The sequence below is a fragment of the Colletotrichum chrysophilum genome (genome assembly GCF_026319265.1).
Source record: "Colletotrichum chrysophilum strain AFK26 chromosome Unknown scaffold_24, whole genome shotgun sequence".
Classification (NCBI taxonomy): domain Eukaryota; kingdom Fungi; phylum Ascomycota; class Sordariomycetes; order Glomerellales; family Glomerellaceae; genus Colletotrichum; species Colletotrichum chrysophilum.
Window position 1 is genome coordinate 470,604 of NW_026517311.1, and position 17,674 is coordinate 488,277.

At 56.2% G+C, this 17,674-nt stretch overlaps 4 protein-coding genes across 4 annotated transcripts; 1 reads left to right on the plus strand and 3 right to left on the minus strand.

Moving 5' to 3' along the window:
* Positions 1-471: 471 nt before the first annotated feature.
* On the minus strand, positions 472-1,664 carry COL26b_004165 (uncharacterized protein; the record flags this gene model as incomplete). The annotated part of the gene is made up of 2 exons (XM_053177046.1): positions 472-1,253; positions 1,316-1,664. 2 exons carry the CDS (start codon positions 1,662-1,664, stop codon positions 472-474), a joined length of 1,131 nt encoding a protein of 376 aa, XP_053039115.1.
* A 415-nt stretch (positions 1,665-2,079) lies between these two features.
* On the minus strand, positions 2,080-5,450 carry COL26b_004166 (uncharacterized protein; the record flags this gene model as incomplete). The annotated part of the gene is made up of 2 exons (XM_053177047.1): positions 2,080-5,179; positions 5,236-5,450. 2 exons carry the CDS (start codon positions 5,448-5,450, stop codon positions 2,080-2,082), a joined length of 3,315 nt encoding a protein of 1,104 aa, XP_053039116.1.
* Positions 5,451-10,719: 5,269 nt separating this feature from the next.
* COL26b_004167 (uncharacterized protein) lies at positions 10,720-12,561 on the plus strand (the record flags this gene model as incomplete). The annotated part of the gene is made up of 3 exons (XM_053177048.1): positions 10,720-10,936; positions 10,995-11,556; positions 11,616-12,561. The coding sequence occupies 3 exons, from the start codon at positions 10,720-10,722 to the stop codon at positions 12,559-12,561; spliced, it is 1,725 nt and encodes a 574-aa protein (XP_053039117.1).
* Positions 12,562-13,918: 1,357 nt separating this feature from the next.
* COL26b_004168 (uncharacterized protein) lies at positions 13,919-16,218 on the minus strand (the record flags this gene model as incomplete). The annotated part of the gene is made up of 6 exons (XM_053177049.1): positions 13,919-14,140; positions 14,192-14,386; positions 14,437-14,714; positions 14,774-15,799; positions 15,853-15,980; positions 16,031-16,218. 6 exons carry the CDS (start codon positions 16,216-16,218, stop codon positions 13,919-13,921), a joined length of 2,037 nt encoding a protein of 678 aa, XP_053039118.1.
* Between the last annotated feature and the right edge of the window lie 1,456 nt (positions 16,219-17,674).

A 17,674-nucleotide genomic window follows, 5' to 3' on the forward strand; every position in this document is an offset into this window, starting at 1 on the left:
ACGAGACGTTTTGATGATCGAGACGGGCGAGCTGGCTCGGAAACAAAAAGGGGAGAGATGAAATGCAAAGGGGATCAATAGGAGCCTTCCTTTTTCTTCTCGGTTGATTTTCTGTGTTGAGAGAGCTTTACTACCTTTTTTTGTTGCAACCAGTCGGACCTAGCGGCTCGAGGGAGCTGGTGGTGGGCTTTTAGGGATTGATCAATGACGAGACGATTGTTACCCTGAATGTTGTGATAGTGATGTGTGCCCTCATTGCAGTTTTGCGTATGCTGACATCGGCTGCGTGTCGACCTGTGAAGACTCGTAGGCAGGCAAGGGAGTGTGACGTGGGCCTCGGGGTGCGGGTAACTGACCTCCAGTTCACCTTTGACCACCCCAAGCCATATAGGGTGGCTAGTGCCCAAGACTCCTCACCAGCCCTACACGAGCTGCTTCTGATGTACAATTCTATTTTCTTCTACTCGTCCTTCACTTGCGGTTCGTGCCAGAGACAAGCAGGACAACGCTGCCCAACTGCCTCCTCAGATCCTCCTTCTCGACATCGTGCGTGTCCTCGACCTCGCCCCAGGACCCAGTCTGCCACGACACCTCCAGACTGCTCGCCGTCGCAGCCTCCTCGACCCCGAACCGCTCCACCCCGTCCACCCGGCCCGCGTTCGGCCCCTCGCTCCACTCCACAACCAACCGCGCCGCCCCGATCAGGCTCTTGCCCGCCAGCACAGCTCTCTCCAGCCCGGCAATCTCCCACGCGTCCAGGCCCATGACCCAGCCCTGCACGACCTCCCGCACGCCCTCGGCCTGCGGCTGGGGCATGATGGCGTCGCCGTCCAGCACGGGGCCGATTTCGATGCCGGGCCAGACGTGCGTGGTGAGGAACCCGACGACGGCCTCGGCGGTGCGCTTCTGCACGTCGCGCAGGCTCTCGCCGGCCTCGTTGCGCGTGTCCGTCGCGCCCGGCGGCGGCGCCCAGCACAGCAGGCTGTCCGTGTCGAGGTAGCGCATCACGGTCGTCGCGATCTGCTGGCGGATGGCGGCGGGGCCGGCGTCGTCGGCGGCGATGTCGAGCGCGCGGCAGACCAGCGAGGTCAGCGGGATCAGGTGCTGCTTCGTCGCCTGCTGCGCGGAGGTGAGGAGGTCCCACTCGATTGCGAGGGCCGAGGCGAGGTGCTGCTTCGAGGGGGGCAGGCGGACGATGGCTTTCGTGACGGGGTGGCGGAGGGGGCGGGCGTCGAGGTGGATTTGGAGGGCGCCTGTTGAATCATGTTGTTAAAAACCACAAACGAGAGTCCGGGGAAGAAGGATGCATGCGTACCGTCAACCTCGTGCACACTGACATCGTTCCAAAACCTCCTTTTCAGCCCAGCAGCCCTGGCCGCCGCTCCCCCGGCCTTGGCGTCCGCCGCGGCGCGGATGTTGGTCGCCTGCTTGAGCATCTCGGCCTGCCTCCTCCTCCGCTCCGCGCGCGCGCGCAGCTCCGCGGTGCGGTCGTCCTCGGCGGTGGGCGGCGCCGGCGGCGGTCCCGTGCCGACTACGGGGGCGACCTCGGCGGGCTTGAGAGGGGTCGTCGAGATTGCGCGGAGGCATTGTCGTCCCGCCAAGGGCGAGCTGCTGCTGCTGCCGGCTGCGAGCAGGCGCAGGGGTAGGCGTGCTGTCGGCTTCATTGTGTGTGTGTGTTTCGCGAGACCTGCACCGAGGGAAGTTGGAGTGTGGTGTAGAAGCTGTTGAAGCTACGGCGCAATGTACAACTGGACGTCAATTATTTTTTGGTAGCCTCGCGGCGATTTCCGCCCGTGAACAGGGGTCTGATTGGCTGCATGCAAGGGTGACATCAGACGGGAACTAGCTCAGACGATGAGTTCGGTGAGCGATCGGTGTACGAGATGGAAATGCAGTGCTACCGTCGTTATCGTCCATCATTTTTGGAGCATGCCCTCACGTCCAATTCAACAGAGGCAATTTTGAACAATGCTTCTTATAGCTACGCTTCTTAAAGCTGCAAACACTCGGCATCGCGCCTCGCTAAACTTCTACGCCCAGGTGTAGTAGTAATACAAATTTTGAACTCGCCCAAATCCATTAGTAAGGCGGCTTCGTGACATTCCCCAAGCTGAGCTCCCCTGCTCGGCTGTCAATCCCATTAAGAAGCTCGTGCAAATCCATTCCTCCTCCCGAAACCATCGACATGTCTCCTCTGTTTGACCCGTGATACAGACTGTCACCGCCCCTGCTGCTTAGATCCCTCCTTGCCGGCTTCACCGCATAATCCTGGATGGATATCGAAGAAGTGAGCCCGCCGATATGCCCTGGTAGCGGCGGCACGGGCGGCACCTCCTCGCCTTCGTTCTGCTCATACAGCGGGTTGGAGTTTAGCGGCCCGCCCTTGCTTGACTGCGACGCCGACCGTGTGCGGCCTAGCGATGCCCCACCGCCGTTTTCTCCCTGTGAAGTTGCCGGGTTGAAACTGAGCTCAGATGGCGTGAAGTCGTAACTGACCATGCTGTCGCTATCACTGTCATGGTGCAGCCCGGCCGAGGTGCCTATTGGTGTCGCTGGTACTTGCCCTGTGAGAATAGCCTTGAGCTGGTCGACGGACGCGACAATGCCCCTGCTAGAATCAGAGGGAGACGGCGACACACCACTGCGGACACTGCTCTTGCGCAGCTTGCTCATGGGAGACAAGCCACCGTGTGTCTGTGCGGTGTTTGGACGCAGGCCTTGCTGGCTGCCAGCCGGTGAGGACGCCCCCGTGTGGCCGTTAGCGCCATTGACCATCAAGTGTCGGTTGGTTCCCATAGTGCCGGTCTTTGAGCCAGCCAACGACTCCGACTTGCTTCCCGCTTGGAGGGCCAGCATCGCCGACTCTTTCGACCATTCCGCTAGCATGTGCTCGCGGAACACTGTGGGCAACTCGTTTCCAGGAACAGCAGGAACTGTGCTAAGCGACGAACTTAGGATCGGATGAGAAAAGTTGCGTCCGGGAGATTGGGGTGGGCTAGACGGTGGTGAAATACTGGTGTCGATGTAGCTTGCGGCAATGCTCTCAACGAGTGATGTTCGGTCATCGAATGGCAAGAGGGCTTCCGACTCGACCTCGTTGGCAGGCATCTTGGTGAGCGACGTGGGCACGCCTGGAGTGATGGTCTCCATTGGTGGTGGGGGGATGGCAACGCCCTCGGTCCAAAAGTGCTTGCTGCGGCGTCGAATGACCTCGTTCGTAATCGCACGACCGACAACGGAGTTTTCAATGTCGAATCGTTCGGTAACGGCCCAGAAATACCCATGGGCGAGACTGCCAAGGCGTACCTTCTGCACAGGTGTCTCAGCGTCGGGAATGTCTTCCTGCAGACGGAAAACCATGGGCAATCCGTACTGAACTGCATTAACGCCCAGTCGGATTACCAGCTTGTTTAGGAGCACATGTAGCAGAACCATATCGTAGTCGTAGTCAACATACTGCAACGCATTGTCGTAGATGGCGATATGGAGAAGCTGCAGGAAGTGCGAGCGATGCCGGGAAGGCTTGTCTCGGTTGTTGGAGGCGCTGGAGGCAGCCCGTTGAGCGGCGCTACCGGGTTGGAGCTCGCGGCTGTTCTTCAATGACGATCGGTGGTGCTGAGCGTTCTCATCCCGAGCCTTCAAGTCTGCCGCTGTGGTTTCTCGGTCGAGCCATGTTAACAGCGCATCAACATACGCCTTCCTGACCTCGCCATCCGGGTCTCGCAGGAGCCACTGCGTGTTTTCCCATGTCTGGATGGGAACCTTATTTCTTGACAGATTCAGGTTGCCAGACATCTGCGCCCTCGGGTTGGCTACAAGAAGAATGTTCTTGATGGCCTTCAAGGCCGCGGTCTTGGCCACATTACGTGAGAGGTATGTCTCAAGATGCGAAGTCTGGCTCCCGTTTGCGTCATCCTGTGAAACTGGCTCGGCGTTCTCTGCCTGGGGCGACGAATTGGCGCTTGAGGACTTGGAAGGCTTCAGTCGCAGTAGAATCGTCGAGATCATGTCTGAAATCTGATCCGCGTAATAAACGTGTGTTGCCAAGTCCCCAATGCACGACTGGATGCGGTCAAGCAGTTCCCGCCTTTGAGCAGCGACTTCTGCAGAAGCCTGAGGCGAAGAAGGTGGCCCTCCGTCGACCTCTGCTTCCCCCTTACTGAGCCCTCCAGGTAGTTGGATGAGCTTCTTCATGTGCTGAATCAGACCCAGCAAGACATCCATTGCGCTGAGTCCGATGAGATTGACGTCGGACCGCAGCAAAGAACCAATCATGGCGGTCAAGACCAGATGTATCTTGAGATTGTCGTCCTTCACGGGAGCCTTTACAAGATGATCCAAAGCCGTCACCAAGATAACATAACGGTCCTGCACCGGCGCCCACCGTGCAACGGTGTCGTAAACACTGATTGCCCACCCGTGATCCTTGGCGGATTTCTCGTCTGTCTTGACAACGGAGTCGCCATTTGCAACACGTTTCTCGATGAACTGGAAAAGAGCGGCGGTGGCGGAGTGGATTTGCGGTCGATTGGGCGTGATGAAGATCTGCTTCAAGCACTGCAAGGCGAGCACACCAACATCCTCTTCGGCGAGCTTGTCGACGTCCATGGCCGTTCCTGTCAAGGCAATGGGGTTTGCCTCGCCTGTTTCGCCAGTCCCTTGAGTCGCAACGCTCGTCCTACGGCGAAGCTTTTCTGTTTGGACCTTCTCCTCCATCCGTATCCGCCCAAGTATGGTCTCCAGAAGCTCGTCATCGTCCCACCACAGATTGTCCAGTATGACGGGAACAATAACATCAAACTGACGGCCAGTAACAGATGATAACGCCTCAGATGAGGACACGCTCCTGATTGCTTCCAAGCCAGCGTTCCTCCACCGCATCAGCACGGGTTTGCTGGAGGCTCCCTTTCCAGGGTTTTGGCGGGTGGAGGCGAGGGAGGCATAAGTGCGGACGATGGATTCGTATTGGGCGAGATAGGCTTGGTCGGCGAAGGAAGACGACGTATCGTGGTTCTCGCAGAAGGCTTCGAAAGTAGGGATAGATGATTCGACCATAGTTATGTCCTTGGAGCCGAGGATGAGGTCGAGAATTTTCAACACATTGGGAGCGACAAGTGGCAGGTCCTTCGGGGCCTTTTCGATCAAGGCCGTAAGGATTCGCAGAGTCACTTGAACATTTCTGAGCGAAGAACGGTCAGCAAAGGGCTCATATCTCGAAAGTCACAGGGGGCGAACCCGATGCGCTGACGCCAGACATCGCTGGCTGTCTTTTTCTCCAGAAAGGACCCAATCTTCTGGATTTTGGAGCGTCGCGAAGTAGCATAGAACAGCAAGTAGCTCAGCTCGCTGGAATTAGGCTTGACATCAACAGCGCCCTTTGTCGTCCGCGGATAGCACTTCAGGACCAAGACCTGATGCTTCGGGCGACATTTTTGCTGGATCGCGTTCATGGCGTCGGGGGGCTCGGGGCCCGGAGAGCAAGGGAAGTCGAGGAAAGACTACCTGGTGGCTGGTAGCAGCGTATGGCAGCGAAAAAGCATCGAGGTTGGATATAGCTATTTGGAGGCGGCGCGTCAAGATCTTGAAAGGAGAATCGGACGTCGGCGTCGTCGGTTAGGATCGCGAAAAGCAAGGAAGGAGTAAGGCATTGGAGAAAATAAAGTGGAAGCTGGCGTAAGTAGAACCAGCGGCGGGCGAAGGAAGGGTGTGGCAGACAAGACACCCGACAGAAGCAGATTCCAGTCAAGGTCTAGCCAAGCCAAGCCAACACAGGGGACGACGAGTCGGACCGGGGGTGTGAGCGTGGGTAGATTGAAGCGTGCTGGGTTCCGTATGAGAGGAAAGGCACCAAGAGGCCCCGGGTGGATAAAGGGAAAAAAATTAGGGACGTGGCTGGCCTGTGAAAATCGCGCTTCCCAGGTCGTGGAGGACATGGGTGGTGACAGTGGTGCAGGTCAGCAGCGAGAGGTGCCACGGGGCGGGAGCGCTTGCCGGACGGACTGCGGACTGACGACTGCAGCACACTGGAGCTGGAGGTGGGTGCTGGACAATGAGCCGAGATGGCGGGCGACGTGAGCTTGCTGTTGTTTTCCACCTTACGGCAGAGTTCCTACTGATGATACCTTAGACCGACCTGCCCACAACACCACCCTCCAATCCTGCGATTGTCGTCATCACCCAGCTCCATCGTCCTGCTATTGGCTAGTTGAGTCACAAATCAAAATGATCGGAAAAGGTTGACTCTCTCATTTCATTCCATCTCAAGATCGAGTCTCCAACCATGTTCTGGTCACCTAATGAAAAGGAGAAAACGCTGAAAACAAAATGCAGCTGGAACACATGCTCAGACAAGCGTTGGCTACGCTGCAGGTGCCAGGGACTACCTATGCCTGAAGAAATGCACATGGCGCGGTGCCCTGGTCTCGTGTATCTGAGTCTCAAGCATGTGCGAAAGAAAGACGCGATGCGACGTAGAGAGGGAGACATTCACCTGATGGCTGCAAAGATGGCAATGATTAATCTCGGGGAGCCGTCCCAGCGTCCGATGCACCGGCTCGCAGCGGAAACGCGCGTTTGCTCAGTCGCACGTCCAGCACGGAGGGAGTCTGGGATTCCCACCACTCGGTCGCCCCTTTGGGGGCTAGCGTGGCCCGGTCTGAGCTTCGAATCTCCTATCCCTGCAGCCCTGTGCTGGAAGAGGGGCAAAAGGGGTTTGGGGGATTCCCACAGCGTACCCGTATCGGCGTATCCAGACCTCATTACGATGGACGGGGCTGCAAGATTTGGGGTAGGTAGGGGAGCACTATCGAAGGCTATTGCGGAATGCCCAATTTGCCGAACCGGTATCTTGTGTCGATATTACGATGGCCACCTTCGCCAAACAATACGAGACAAAGGACCAAAGAATGGAAGTCAGGTATCGACAAAATCGCCAAAGAAGCAATCCATGCCTTGCCATTTCCACCCGGCAGGATTGGCAAGGTGGCCTGAACAGCTGAAGAGAAAGCTGCAATGCTACCACACCTGAGCTGTCTGACACCAACGAGCATGATGCTGTGCGAAACCAAGAACAGGCACACCTCCCTTCGCCTCACCATGCCTGACCATCCATTGCGGTTGTCGCTTGCCATTTCTCCAACTTGATGCAGATGCATGTACAAATACTTTGCCGCCCCCCCTTGACTGTCATTGGGCACCCGTTTCATCGCCGCTATGCCCTGCCCTGGCATGCACTGAGACCTGCTGCCGACGAACTCACGATGCGGCGGCCCCAGTTGCTTGGGGCCAAACATACAGCGATCCTCCCTCTATTTTGGGCGTTCCGGTTCTCTCTGCCAGGTGTTTGGGAGTCGAGCGTTACGTTTGGAAAAGTCTGGGACGGGTAGATGCCTGGGATGATCCCGCCTGTTCGGACTGCACTTCATACAGGTGCTCAGACGCATCTACACAGGCTCTGTCATGGCCTCCGCTTGTTCTCCGGGCCAGGCAGCCTCCGAAGCAGCTTACCTCCGTAAAGCCGCCTTAGCTCATTTCAGGTAGACCTGCAGCGCTGCAGAAGTTCGTTTTTTCCTTTTGTTCTTCCCTCTTTCTCATCATATGATTGAGATGAGGCATTTCGCAACGCGTTGAAGGTATGGCCGAGTAGGTTGTCGGCAATGGAAGGTCTGTGCAGACAGGAAAGGGCCGGGCATGTTGCGTCGAAGCGTTCAACCGAGTGCTTCTTTCCTTCCTTGCACCTGTCACCACCTCCCCTCCTGCTGCATTCTGCAAGCCTCACATCAGGCACCTGCCCATCGTCCAATTGTTCACGAAGGCAGTCACCGCCGTCTCGTCCGATGTCGTCAGCATCCCGTCCCATCCAAGGCAACCCGCCCCCACCCCCGCGCATTGCTAGCACAATCTGCGCATTCCCAACTGTTCCAGTAGCTTAGCTCTGCCACATGGGCCTCTTCTCATCCATTTCCTTCTCCCCTACTTCTCAACATGTGTCCCTCTCGTCTTCCCACCTTTCCTTGTTACTGAGACCTGCAGCTGCCACGCCTCATTGATCAATCATTCGAATACCAAATCCATCGGAGTAGCGGCGGTGCCACAGCTCCTCTGATTGACAGCAGCCCTTGATTCTTCGCTCGCATCTTGGCATGTGAAGTCCTTTCCCCCCTCACCACATGACATTACAGCCCCTCAACCCCTCTAATGATGACAACTCACCACAAGCCTCCACTTCGACCCGGATTTCCCCCGGATTATTCTCTCAACCGGCCAGCTGCTCAGCTCTACCACATGTTCTTCGCTTGAGCATAGAACGCTGTTCCCGCCCTCTCCAGCCCGACTCAACCCACTTCATGCCATCGCCTACATGTAGGTGGGTGTCAACAGGAGCGTTTTAGGAAGCAGATCACATGAAATGGTCCTATTCGAGCCTGCTCGAGGCATCTCCCACCGTATCCACGACCAATCATCTATCGATCCGATCTGCGTGTGTGCCACTTCTCCGCATCCCCCGCTCTCTCCGGGGGTCATGGCATCTCCGATGATCCCGATGCGGCCGATCACACGGGGCGCCGTTCGTGGACACCAAATTGCAGGCGGCCAGCTGACATGCCGAGTTCATACGTGACCTCGGACGACTAGGTTGTTCATTATGTACCGTTCCCGTCGCCTGCCCAGTGGCCCTCCATCATAACCATTCTTTCCGAACACTTTCCTTGACAGCTGGGTTGAGCTCTCACTCAGCTGACAAAACATAGGTCTATCATGGATTACACGGCACCTTGAGGCACCGCGTAGTAACCGTGCGATGGCTCCTGCTACGATATGAGAAGCTATCTCAGCAAACATCATCACACGGCGAGCAATGTCGTCACAACGGCCGTAAATTACCCGGGCGCCCTCTCATTCTGCTTTCGCCAAGACGTCACCGTCCTGATCTCAACGTGTCCGCCTCCACGCGCCAGAGGGGCACACCAAGGACGCCGCTGGCGACAACGTCGAGGACAGAAACGGCACAGATGCAAAGTTCCGCCGCCGTGGTTCTAAGCCACATGGCATTCTTCAAGCCTAAGGAGGCTATCTAGAGCTTCCGATGGCCAGCACTAGGGTCCATGATCGGCTATCGTTGCCGTCTCTGCGATTTATCCGACAGCATGGTCAGGATTATTGAGCAAAAGACATCGCTCTATTGAACAGACAAGCACAAGTAGGTCATCAAGCAAGTGTTTGGCCTTGCGGCGCAAGGTTCCGAAGACAACTCTAGCAGAGATGAAGTCGTGTCAGTCATAGCTGATTGGTCCCTGATTCAATGCAACGCACCCCGGACAACTCAACTTTGAGTGGATCCCATTGCCGATCCCACTTCGATTTCTCTGGAAGGTGTAGTCCACCGAGCTCACCGAATCAGAAAAGTTGGGACGGACGATTCGGACACGAACACCCCCCATACAATTATGGTTGATGGACAAGTGCCGGCGGGGGTACCCAATGGTTGCCGCTATTATAAGTGTCGCTGCGTACGGAGTTTGCTCCGGGCTAGGCAGAGGCTCACGGTCTCTTCAACGACACCAAGTGGATTCACTTCTAGCATGTTTTCATCAGTTGCGATAGTCCCGCACGTATCGACTTGAGCGTGCCGGCGATAGAATCGTCTCCACGTGTCGTCCAGCAGCCAGGCTCGACTGTTTTCTACTCTCGCACTTCCGTGTAACCATGCAATATCGGTCTTCCCAGAAGTCTGGCCCACGGCCAACAGCGTGTCCTAATGACGGCTTGAATCCCAATATCCAGGTATTCTTCTGACGATACCTGTTGCCAAGAAACTTAGTAGGCGGTGGGCGCGTAGCCAATGGGGGCTGCCATGAGGAGGCCGTTGCTTGCCGCGTTCGGGGGGGTGTCTCACATTCCAGACATGGCTGTCTGTTCCTGTCAATCGAAAATATCGTCGAAGCCGAAGAGGACGATCACTTTGACCAGAATTGGCTCCAACTGGGCTTCAGGATCTCAAGAAGACCCAGTGCTTACAGACCCTATCTGTCAACATGTCTGAGTGTGTCGGCCAGAACCTCGCGTGGCTGGCGCAACGCATGGAGTGACCGGCAGGGGATAGATCGCATGCAGAAGGCTCCGGAGCAGGCACGTTGGCTTGTGGATATCCGCCCTGCTGGGACCGTCTAATACGGAAGTGATGGACGTCCAGAATTACTTGGCCACGCGGCTGAAGAACTACCGAAAGTGATCTGGCCAAGGGACGGAAGACTTGCAGTGAGGACGGAGGCCAAAGAGAGAGCCGCATGCAGTTGTGTCGAGAAGGAAACGGCGATGACGACTGGCCATCTCTTTATCGACCTTTGAGCCCCAAGCAACGCCAACCACCCTTAGTGCGAGCGCGGGTCGAGGACCGGCTGCAGCCTCACCCTTCTCGCCCTTCGACCAACAACAGGCAACCCCACCGCCGATTACCACCAACACAGCCAGACCTGTCCCGTCTGGTCCAAGCTGAGCGCTCTAGAAGCTGGCAATCCGGGGTGGCGCCTCTTTCTTATTTTCTTATTTTTACTTGAGTTGCAGCTCTTCCCTTCCCATTTTGATAGCCTTGTCTCCTCAGGGTTTTCATCGCCTTCAATATTCAAAAGGGATCTTCTCACCTTCCCTTCTCCAGCTTTGCAATCCCAGGATTCCGCCATAGTCAACCAGAAAGATTATTTCATCCTCGCGTCGCCCAGGATGAAGTCTGGAATCCTCGTCGCCGTCGCCGGCGCCGCTGCGGTGACCTCGGTCACTGCCTTCTCCTTGCCCTTTCACTTCGGCCGCCGCACCGTCCAGGGCCACGGATACCTTAGCATTCCGGTTAACGAGGTCAAGCCCGACATGAGCGAGTTGTCTAAGCGCGATGCTTTCGAGGTTCTCATCAACAATCGCCAGTTCTACTATTCTATGGACAGTGAGTATCACTAGGGTCCTTCCTTATATGAACTCGACTAACGAAATCCACTTCATAGTCATGATGGGTACTCCGGGTCAGAAGGTTACGGTCCTTCTCGACACCGGCTCCTCAGAGCTCTGGGTCAACCCCGACTGCAGCACCGCTTCCACCGCCAGCCAGGCCCGTCAGTGCTCCGCCGCCGGCCAGTATGTCCCTCGCAACAGCAAGACCCCGCCCATCGGTCCCTTCGATTCCCGGAAGCTCAACTACGGCGACCCTTCTCAGCCGTCAACCCAGACCAGCGCCGAGATCGCCTACTACAGCGACACCATCGGCCTCGGCTCCGGCACCGTCCTCAACCAGACCTTCGGGGTCGTCACCAAGAGTAGCGGCATAGCAACCGGCATCCTTGGCCTCGCCCCCGACCTGCGCAGCGGCTACGCTCCTGGCAAGCCCTACAGCCTGGTTCTCAACAGCCTCAAGGACCAGGGCGTCATCAACGTCCGCGCCTTCTCCCTCGATCTGCGTCACGCCGGCTCGGACACTGGTGCTCTCATCTTTGGCGGTGTTGACCAGGGAAAGTACATCGGTAAGCTCGAGAACGTCCCCCTCATCGCCGGTTCGCGCAACGAGCCTCGGTAAGTTTCATCCCCTTTGCCAAAATCATCCCGTGTCATTCTCTTCTAACGAACCCCAGCCTTGCCGTCACGCTTGGTGGACTGGGTCTCTCCCTGCCCAACGCCCAGGCCAAGACGTACACCATCTCCGACGACGACAAGAACGTGATGCTCGACTCCGGCACCACGCTCACCCGCCTCCACCCCTCCCTCGCGAACCCCATTCTCGCAGACCTCAAGGCCACATCCGATAGCGACGGATACTGGGTCGCCGACTGCAACCTGCGCACCCCGCCCCTGTCCAACGGCGGCAGCGACGCCTACGTCACCTTCCAGTTCGGCCGCAAGGTGCTCCGCGTGCCCCTCAGCGACTTCATCCTCGATATCGGCCCCAAGACGGGCGTCTGCTACGTCGGCCTCGTCACTACCAGCGACCAGCAGATCCTCGGCGACAGCGTCCTGCGCGCGGGCTACTTCGTCTTCGACTGGGACAACCAGGCCGTCCACATCGCGCAGGCCTCGAACTGCGGCAAGGAGCAGATCATCACCCTTGGCAAGGGCACGAGCCCCGTCCCGGACTCGGCCGTCGGGCTCTGCGAGGGTCCCTCGGGCGACGTCGACAGCAGCAGTGGAGGCTCAACGACAGTAAGTACCACTACCACCGCCAAGCTTCAAGTATCGACCGGACCCATCGACGCCCACGATACTTCCTTTTCAATCTCCTTTACTTTGCCGACCTACGGGCCTGTCACGCCTACTGCTTCTGCCTCTGTCTCTGCCACTACCACTGCTGCTGCGACTGCTCAAGAAACCTCAAAGACATTGACACCTTCTTCTCAGACGACCTCCTCCTCCGGCACCGGCACCGGTACGCAAGGCACATCCTCATCCACTACCTCCTCGAGCGACGCGCACTCTGCGGCTTTCTCCTGGGCCTCCGACTCCAGAGACCTTTGTCTGCTCCTCGGCAGCCTCATGACGTTGGCGGCTGTCCTCTGGAATGTCCAAGACCCTTTCTTTGGATAAATGCTTTCATTGAGCTTTATTCTTTCCTTCAACTTGGTCTTGGGTGGCTTCTTGCTTGGGTGGCTTCTTTGCTTGCAAATTTCTGGAGTGGAAAAAAAGCATGGCTTGGCTTGGTTTGCTTTGATTAAATGAACTGATTGCATATGAGACTCGAAAAAAAGGGCAGATCGGGTTCTCTTGGTAACGCATGCTTGCATTGGGAGGAGTGTGGAATATTTTCTTGGCATTGGGGCTAGGGTAGGGGACTGACTGCATCGGGACGGCCTGGATTTGTTGCGCCTGAGCTGATTCAGCCAGGCACCGTTTCTTTTCCCTTTTTCTTCGCTTTCACGACCCGTTATGATACCAATGAAGACGAACAGTGGCTTTCTGTAGCATAGACAGACAGCCTTATTCCAATAACGATTACTTCACATCATCTCTGCTTTGCTGCCCATCATCGAAATGAACCCATTTGATTCTATTCATCCAGCCAAATCTAAGCCAAGTAGCTAGATCTGGTTTACCACCAGGAAGCGCCGCCTACATAAGAAAGTCTCTCTTTCTCTCTCTCTTCTCCTCACTGTTTCCTGTTCAGGGTCTAGAATCGGAGAATTCGCCGAGACACCAGCCAAACCCCTTCCGGCTGTGCGGGCAGTAAGCAAACCAATAAGCTGGATTCAGCCAACAACGACGACCCCGTAGAAAGAAGGCTGGCTATCTTCACCCGCCTCGCTACTCTCGCCGAGTGGAAAGTACCGGTAGCCTGGGTTCGGAGCGCCCCTCTTACAGCTAGAGCTCAAGTTTAAACAAGCTGCCTCCCCTCTCTCGGCACCACGTCTCCCGACAAGGCGGAGAAGACCTGGGCCTGTGGGCGGTGAATCCCGCCAGAGACATGTGTCTCAACGCTCAGCTTTGATTTTTGGCAACTACCTAGTCCCCTCGCCACGTGTGGCCGGGTTTGACACAAACCTGTTTGCATCGAGAGGCTGAGGCCTACTTCAATGGCAAACGGGAGCTCGGGCATTCTTTCTTCTTGCGAGACACTGCGGATACTATCTGGGCAGCTGGGTTTGTGTGAAAATCAGATTGCACTACTGAACGAACTAACTTTTGGGTATCTAGCTAAGAGCAAAGTGTTCAAATGCCACTTGAAAAGAGCCGCAAAGGGCGGCAGAGCTATGCTATAATGTGAAGAGCAAGATAATTTGGCGTGAAATGTGGCCGATATATCGTCTCCAATGACGAAGTCTCTCCTCACGAATGCACCAGCCCCCCGCGCCAAGCTCTTTGGTAATCGCAAACGCAAACGCAGAAACGGCAAACTCAAAGTACGCCTCATCGTTCCATCTTCTCGGGACCGTCGTCTTCTTCGCGTTTAAGCCTTGGTCTTAGCTTTCTTGTTGGCGGCAGTGACGCCGGCCTCGTCGTTGGCACGCTTCCTAGACTGGGAAGGCTTGGGGTAGTCCCAGTCGGCTGGGAGGTCAGGCAGGATGCTCTTCTGAATGGCATCGGCCCGCTTCTCTTCATCCAGCGTGTCAAGGACGATGTTGCGAGACGTCAGAGCGAAGCGACGCATACCCTTGGGGTCGACCGAGTGCTACAGAAAAGTTAGATGGAAGTCTTCACAAAAGGGGACGGGCAGTCAAACCTCGTATGCCTGATGGATGCGAGTTCCGTGCATCACCACCATATCTCCGTGGCGGACAGGGAACTTGAGGCAGGGGAGGTTGTCCTTCTTGACTCCCATGTACTTCTTCTTGGAGCGGAAGAGCATCTGCGCAGGGCTGCCCAGAGAGAGGGTGGCCACTGTAGGGCCCAGGGTGTCCTCACCATCATCGTGGAACTGCCATCGCATTAGCCGCAAGAAGAATGATTGGACCTTGAAATACTTACGCTGATTCTGTCCTGCTCCATGTATCCCAGAGACAGCACCTCGTTGAAGTCGACGAACTCCTCAGAGATGGTTCCGCATCGAACCGCGTTCATGTTTGCCTCTCGGAATGAGGCGTTGGTCTTGTCGACAGTGATTCTGCCAGCCCATTGCATCCGCTTGAGGGCACCAATGATGGAGTTGGGCGCATCACTGAAGGGCTTCGAAGCGACTGCAACAGCGAACTTGTAGGGAGCACCCCAGTTCTGCATGAAGTGGCGGGTAAGCTTCTCGCTCGGGTCTGCAGTAGGTTAGCCCAGTTCTAGTCAGGAAGTTCTCATCAAAGGGGAAAAGACTCACGGTTAGGGTGGATGGCAGGCTTTCGCTGAAGGCCAAAGTCGTTCGTGGCTGTCTCATGGAGAAGGTTGAGCCACATGTCGTCCGGGCCGCCCACTTCAGCGTTGATGGCCCTGGTCGAACGGAAGACGGTCACAGATCCAAGAACTACCGAGTTCTTGATGGGATCAGGAAGGAGATACTGCTCGGCGGTGTATCCATTCGCAGTGTAGGTCTTCTGCAAGATCTGAGGGGTGGCAGTCCAAGGCTTTGAGAAGACCATTTTGGAAGTACGATCTTCCTCGGCGTGAACATGGCTCAACGGGTAAGGTGCAGGCTTGGCATCCAAGATGAAGTCGCAGTCTGAGGCCTCGTAAGCCCAGCCTGTCCAAAACTTGCGTCTCGAGCAGCAGCCACACTTGGGGCAGACCATGCCAACCCGCATGCACTTCTCCGTTCCCAGGGAGCCGTTCGCCGCTGTGCCAGGAAGGTTGGGCTTCAAGAGGAATCCAGCTGGGAGGAAATTGTTGGTCCGCTCCTGGAGAAAGTTCTCTGAGTAAGTCAGAGACTCCTTGACGACTCCAGTGGGGAACTCGAAGTAAGCCTCGCAAGTCTTGTTGAGGCAAGCCCATCCATCAACAAAGATCGTCTTGCTACCCACATGGCAATGTCTACACCAGGCCAAGTGAGCGGCGCAGGGCGAGGCGAAGGTAAGATCTTGAACGCTGATGTTGGAGGCGAAAACAAACGCTGCGTCGCACCTGCCATTCAGACAAGTCCAGGCCTGAGAGAAGATCTGGTTAGAATCGGTGTTGCAGCTCGTGCATGTGCGCGGCATCTGGGGGAAACCAGGGGTCAAAGAAGTTGGCTGAGCCTCGGGTTCCCACCAAGATGGCGTGCTCCGGTCTGTCTTCTCGAGCCGAACCTTCCAGATCGAAACACCCTCGGAGGTGCTGGTGTCAATCTCAGACCAGATGTCGGTGATGGAGAAGAAGTCCAGCACACTGTAGACATGATTGGGCTTGAAAGATGCCAGGGGATACTGGTCACCTGCCAAGGCCTTAGTAAATGTTTCAGACAGACTGGGGAGACTGGCTACTTACCAAGAATGACTGCGATAGGCAGATACTGCTCCTTGGCAGCGATAGCAGCCTTGACAAGACCCTCAGTAGCTGCGCCAGACTCAGTTCGAACGTAGACTCCATCGTCATTCTTCTTTCGTCCACCTCCGCTGATGTCATGTTAGCGTGTTTTTTTGGAAGGATATTGGTGATGACTTACATAGTAGTGATGACGACCTCGGCACTAAGCATATCGCGCACAGAGACATGCTTGTTGATCAGAATGCCTCGGGCGATCTTTGAGTTGGTGTACATGCTGCTCTCGTGCGCCTTGTAGTAGCCCACGCTGTCGCAAAGAGCCTGGCGGTTGTCAGCCCAGACCGGGGCTGTCTTGGAAAGGACCGCCATCGTTGAATGAGAGTGACGGTGAAGATGAGTGCACAAGGGGGTTGGTTGGTGGGAAGAGGTCTCCTAACGTCAACCCCAAGTATATATAGCAGTCCTCAGCTGTCTAGATTGACATGCAGAGAGGCGTGCAACGTATCCTTGGAATTGATCGCTTTGGGAGGAAGGGTGCTCCTGTGACAGAGAAAAGGTCGTAGCAGCTTCAGGGTGCTGGTTGAGCCTAGAATGTCTGAGGTTAGCAGGCTGATGAGATACTGATCGAATGTGCAGGAAGTCGAGGGCCTGAGGTATGGTAAGGTGAAAGAACACGCACTGGGTCAGGTACTGGCAAAGAGTGTGGAGGGTGTGGGCGGAGGCAGAGGTCGAAGGTGGGGAGAAAGCGGAAAGTAATGGAAATGTGGAAGAAGGTTTGAAGGACAGCAAGAAAGACCGAGCAGTTCGGTTGGGAACTGCGAAGGAGACGAAGGAGACGGGTGAACGAGGGAAGGCGCGCTGGGAGTGGTTGTTTCGAAGCTTCCAGAGGCCAGAACAATGAAGTTTCCGAAGGAAGGCGCGTCCAGGGTGTGAAAATCTGGGCATGGCTTCGTTCTTAGGAAAGATAAGGTCGTTCTTGCAACATCTGACGCGACAAAAAGGGTGAAAGGGGGGCAAAGAAAGAACGAGGGATGGGAAGGGATGGGAAGGGATTAGGAAGGTGCGCGGGGACCCGGAGGAAGACTTACCTTGACGTCAGAGACTTGGGTGTTGAACTTTAGTGATGTAGGTAGGTTGGTACTGTATGATGTTAGATTGTGAAAGAAAGGTTGGAAGAAGTCATGTGGTGGTGATGGTGGTTGTCGTGGTAGAGAATGAAAAGGTGAAGGGAAAGATGTGACGGTGCCTTTATAGACGGTGGAAGGGACTCTGAAGGGGTCACGTGGGCAGGGGTGACGAGCAGAACAGGAAAGACCGCGCCTGATCGTGCTAGGAAGGAGGAAGGGGGGGGGGGGGAAGAAGGCTTACCTCAACGAGGTTGTGGCTGTGGTTGTGGTGGAAGAAAGGAGAGAGGGGTGAGGAGATAAGAGGGTGCTTTTATAGACGGCAGAAGGAACTCTGAAGGAGTCGCGTGGGTGGTGGTGATGGGCAGCACAGGAAAGACCCCACTCGTTCTTGCAGGATGCAACACAATAGCACTGAGGGTAGGCACGAGCAGGCATACGATGCCAGGGAGCACAATATTTCACCTTAAGGATTAGGAGTAGCTGGGCATCTTCGCGATATACGACGCAACGGGGAAGAGAATGAAGGAAGTGGACAGAGAAGGGGGACAGAGAAGGGGGACAGAGAAGGGGGACAGAGAAGGGGGACGACGAGGAAAGGGGACGACGAGGAAAGGGGACGACGAGGAAAGGGGACGACGAGGAAAGGGGACGACGAGGAAAGGGGACGACGAGGAAAGGGGACGACGAGGAAAGGGGAC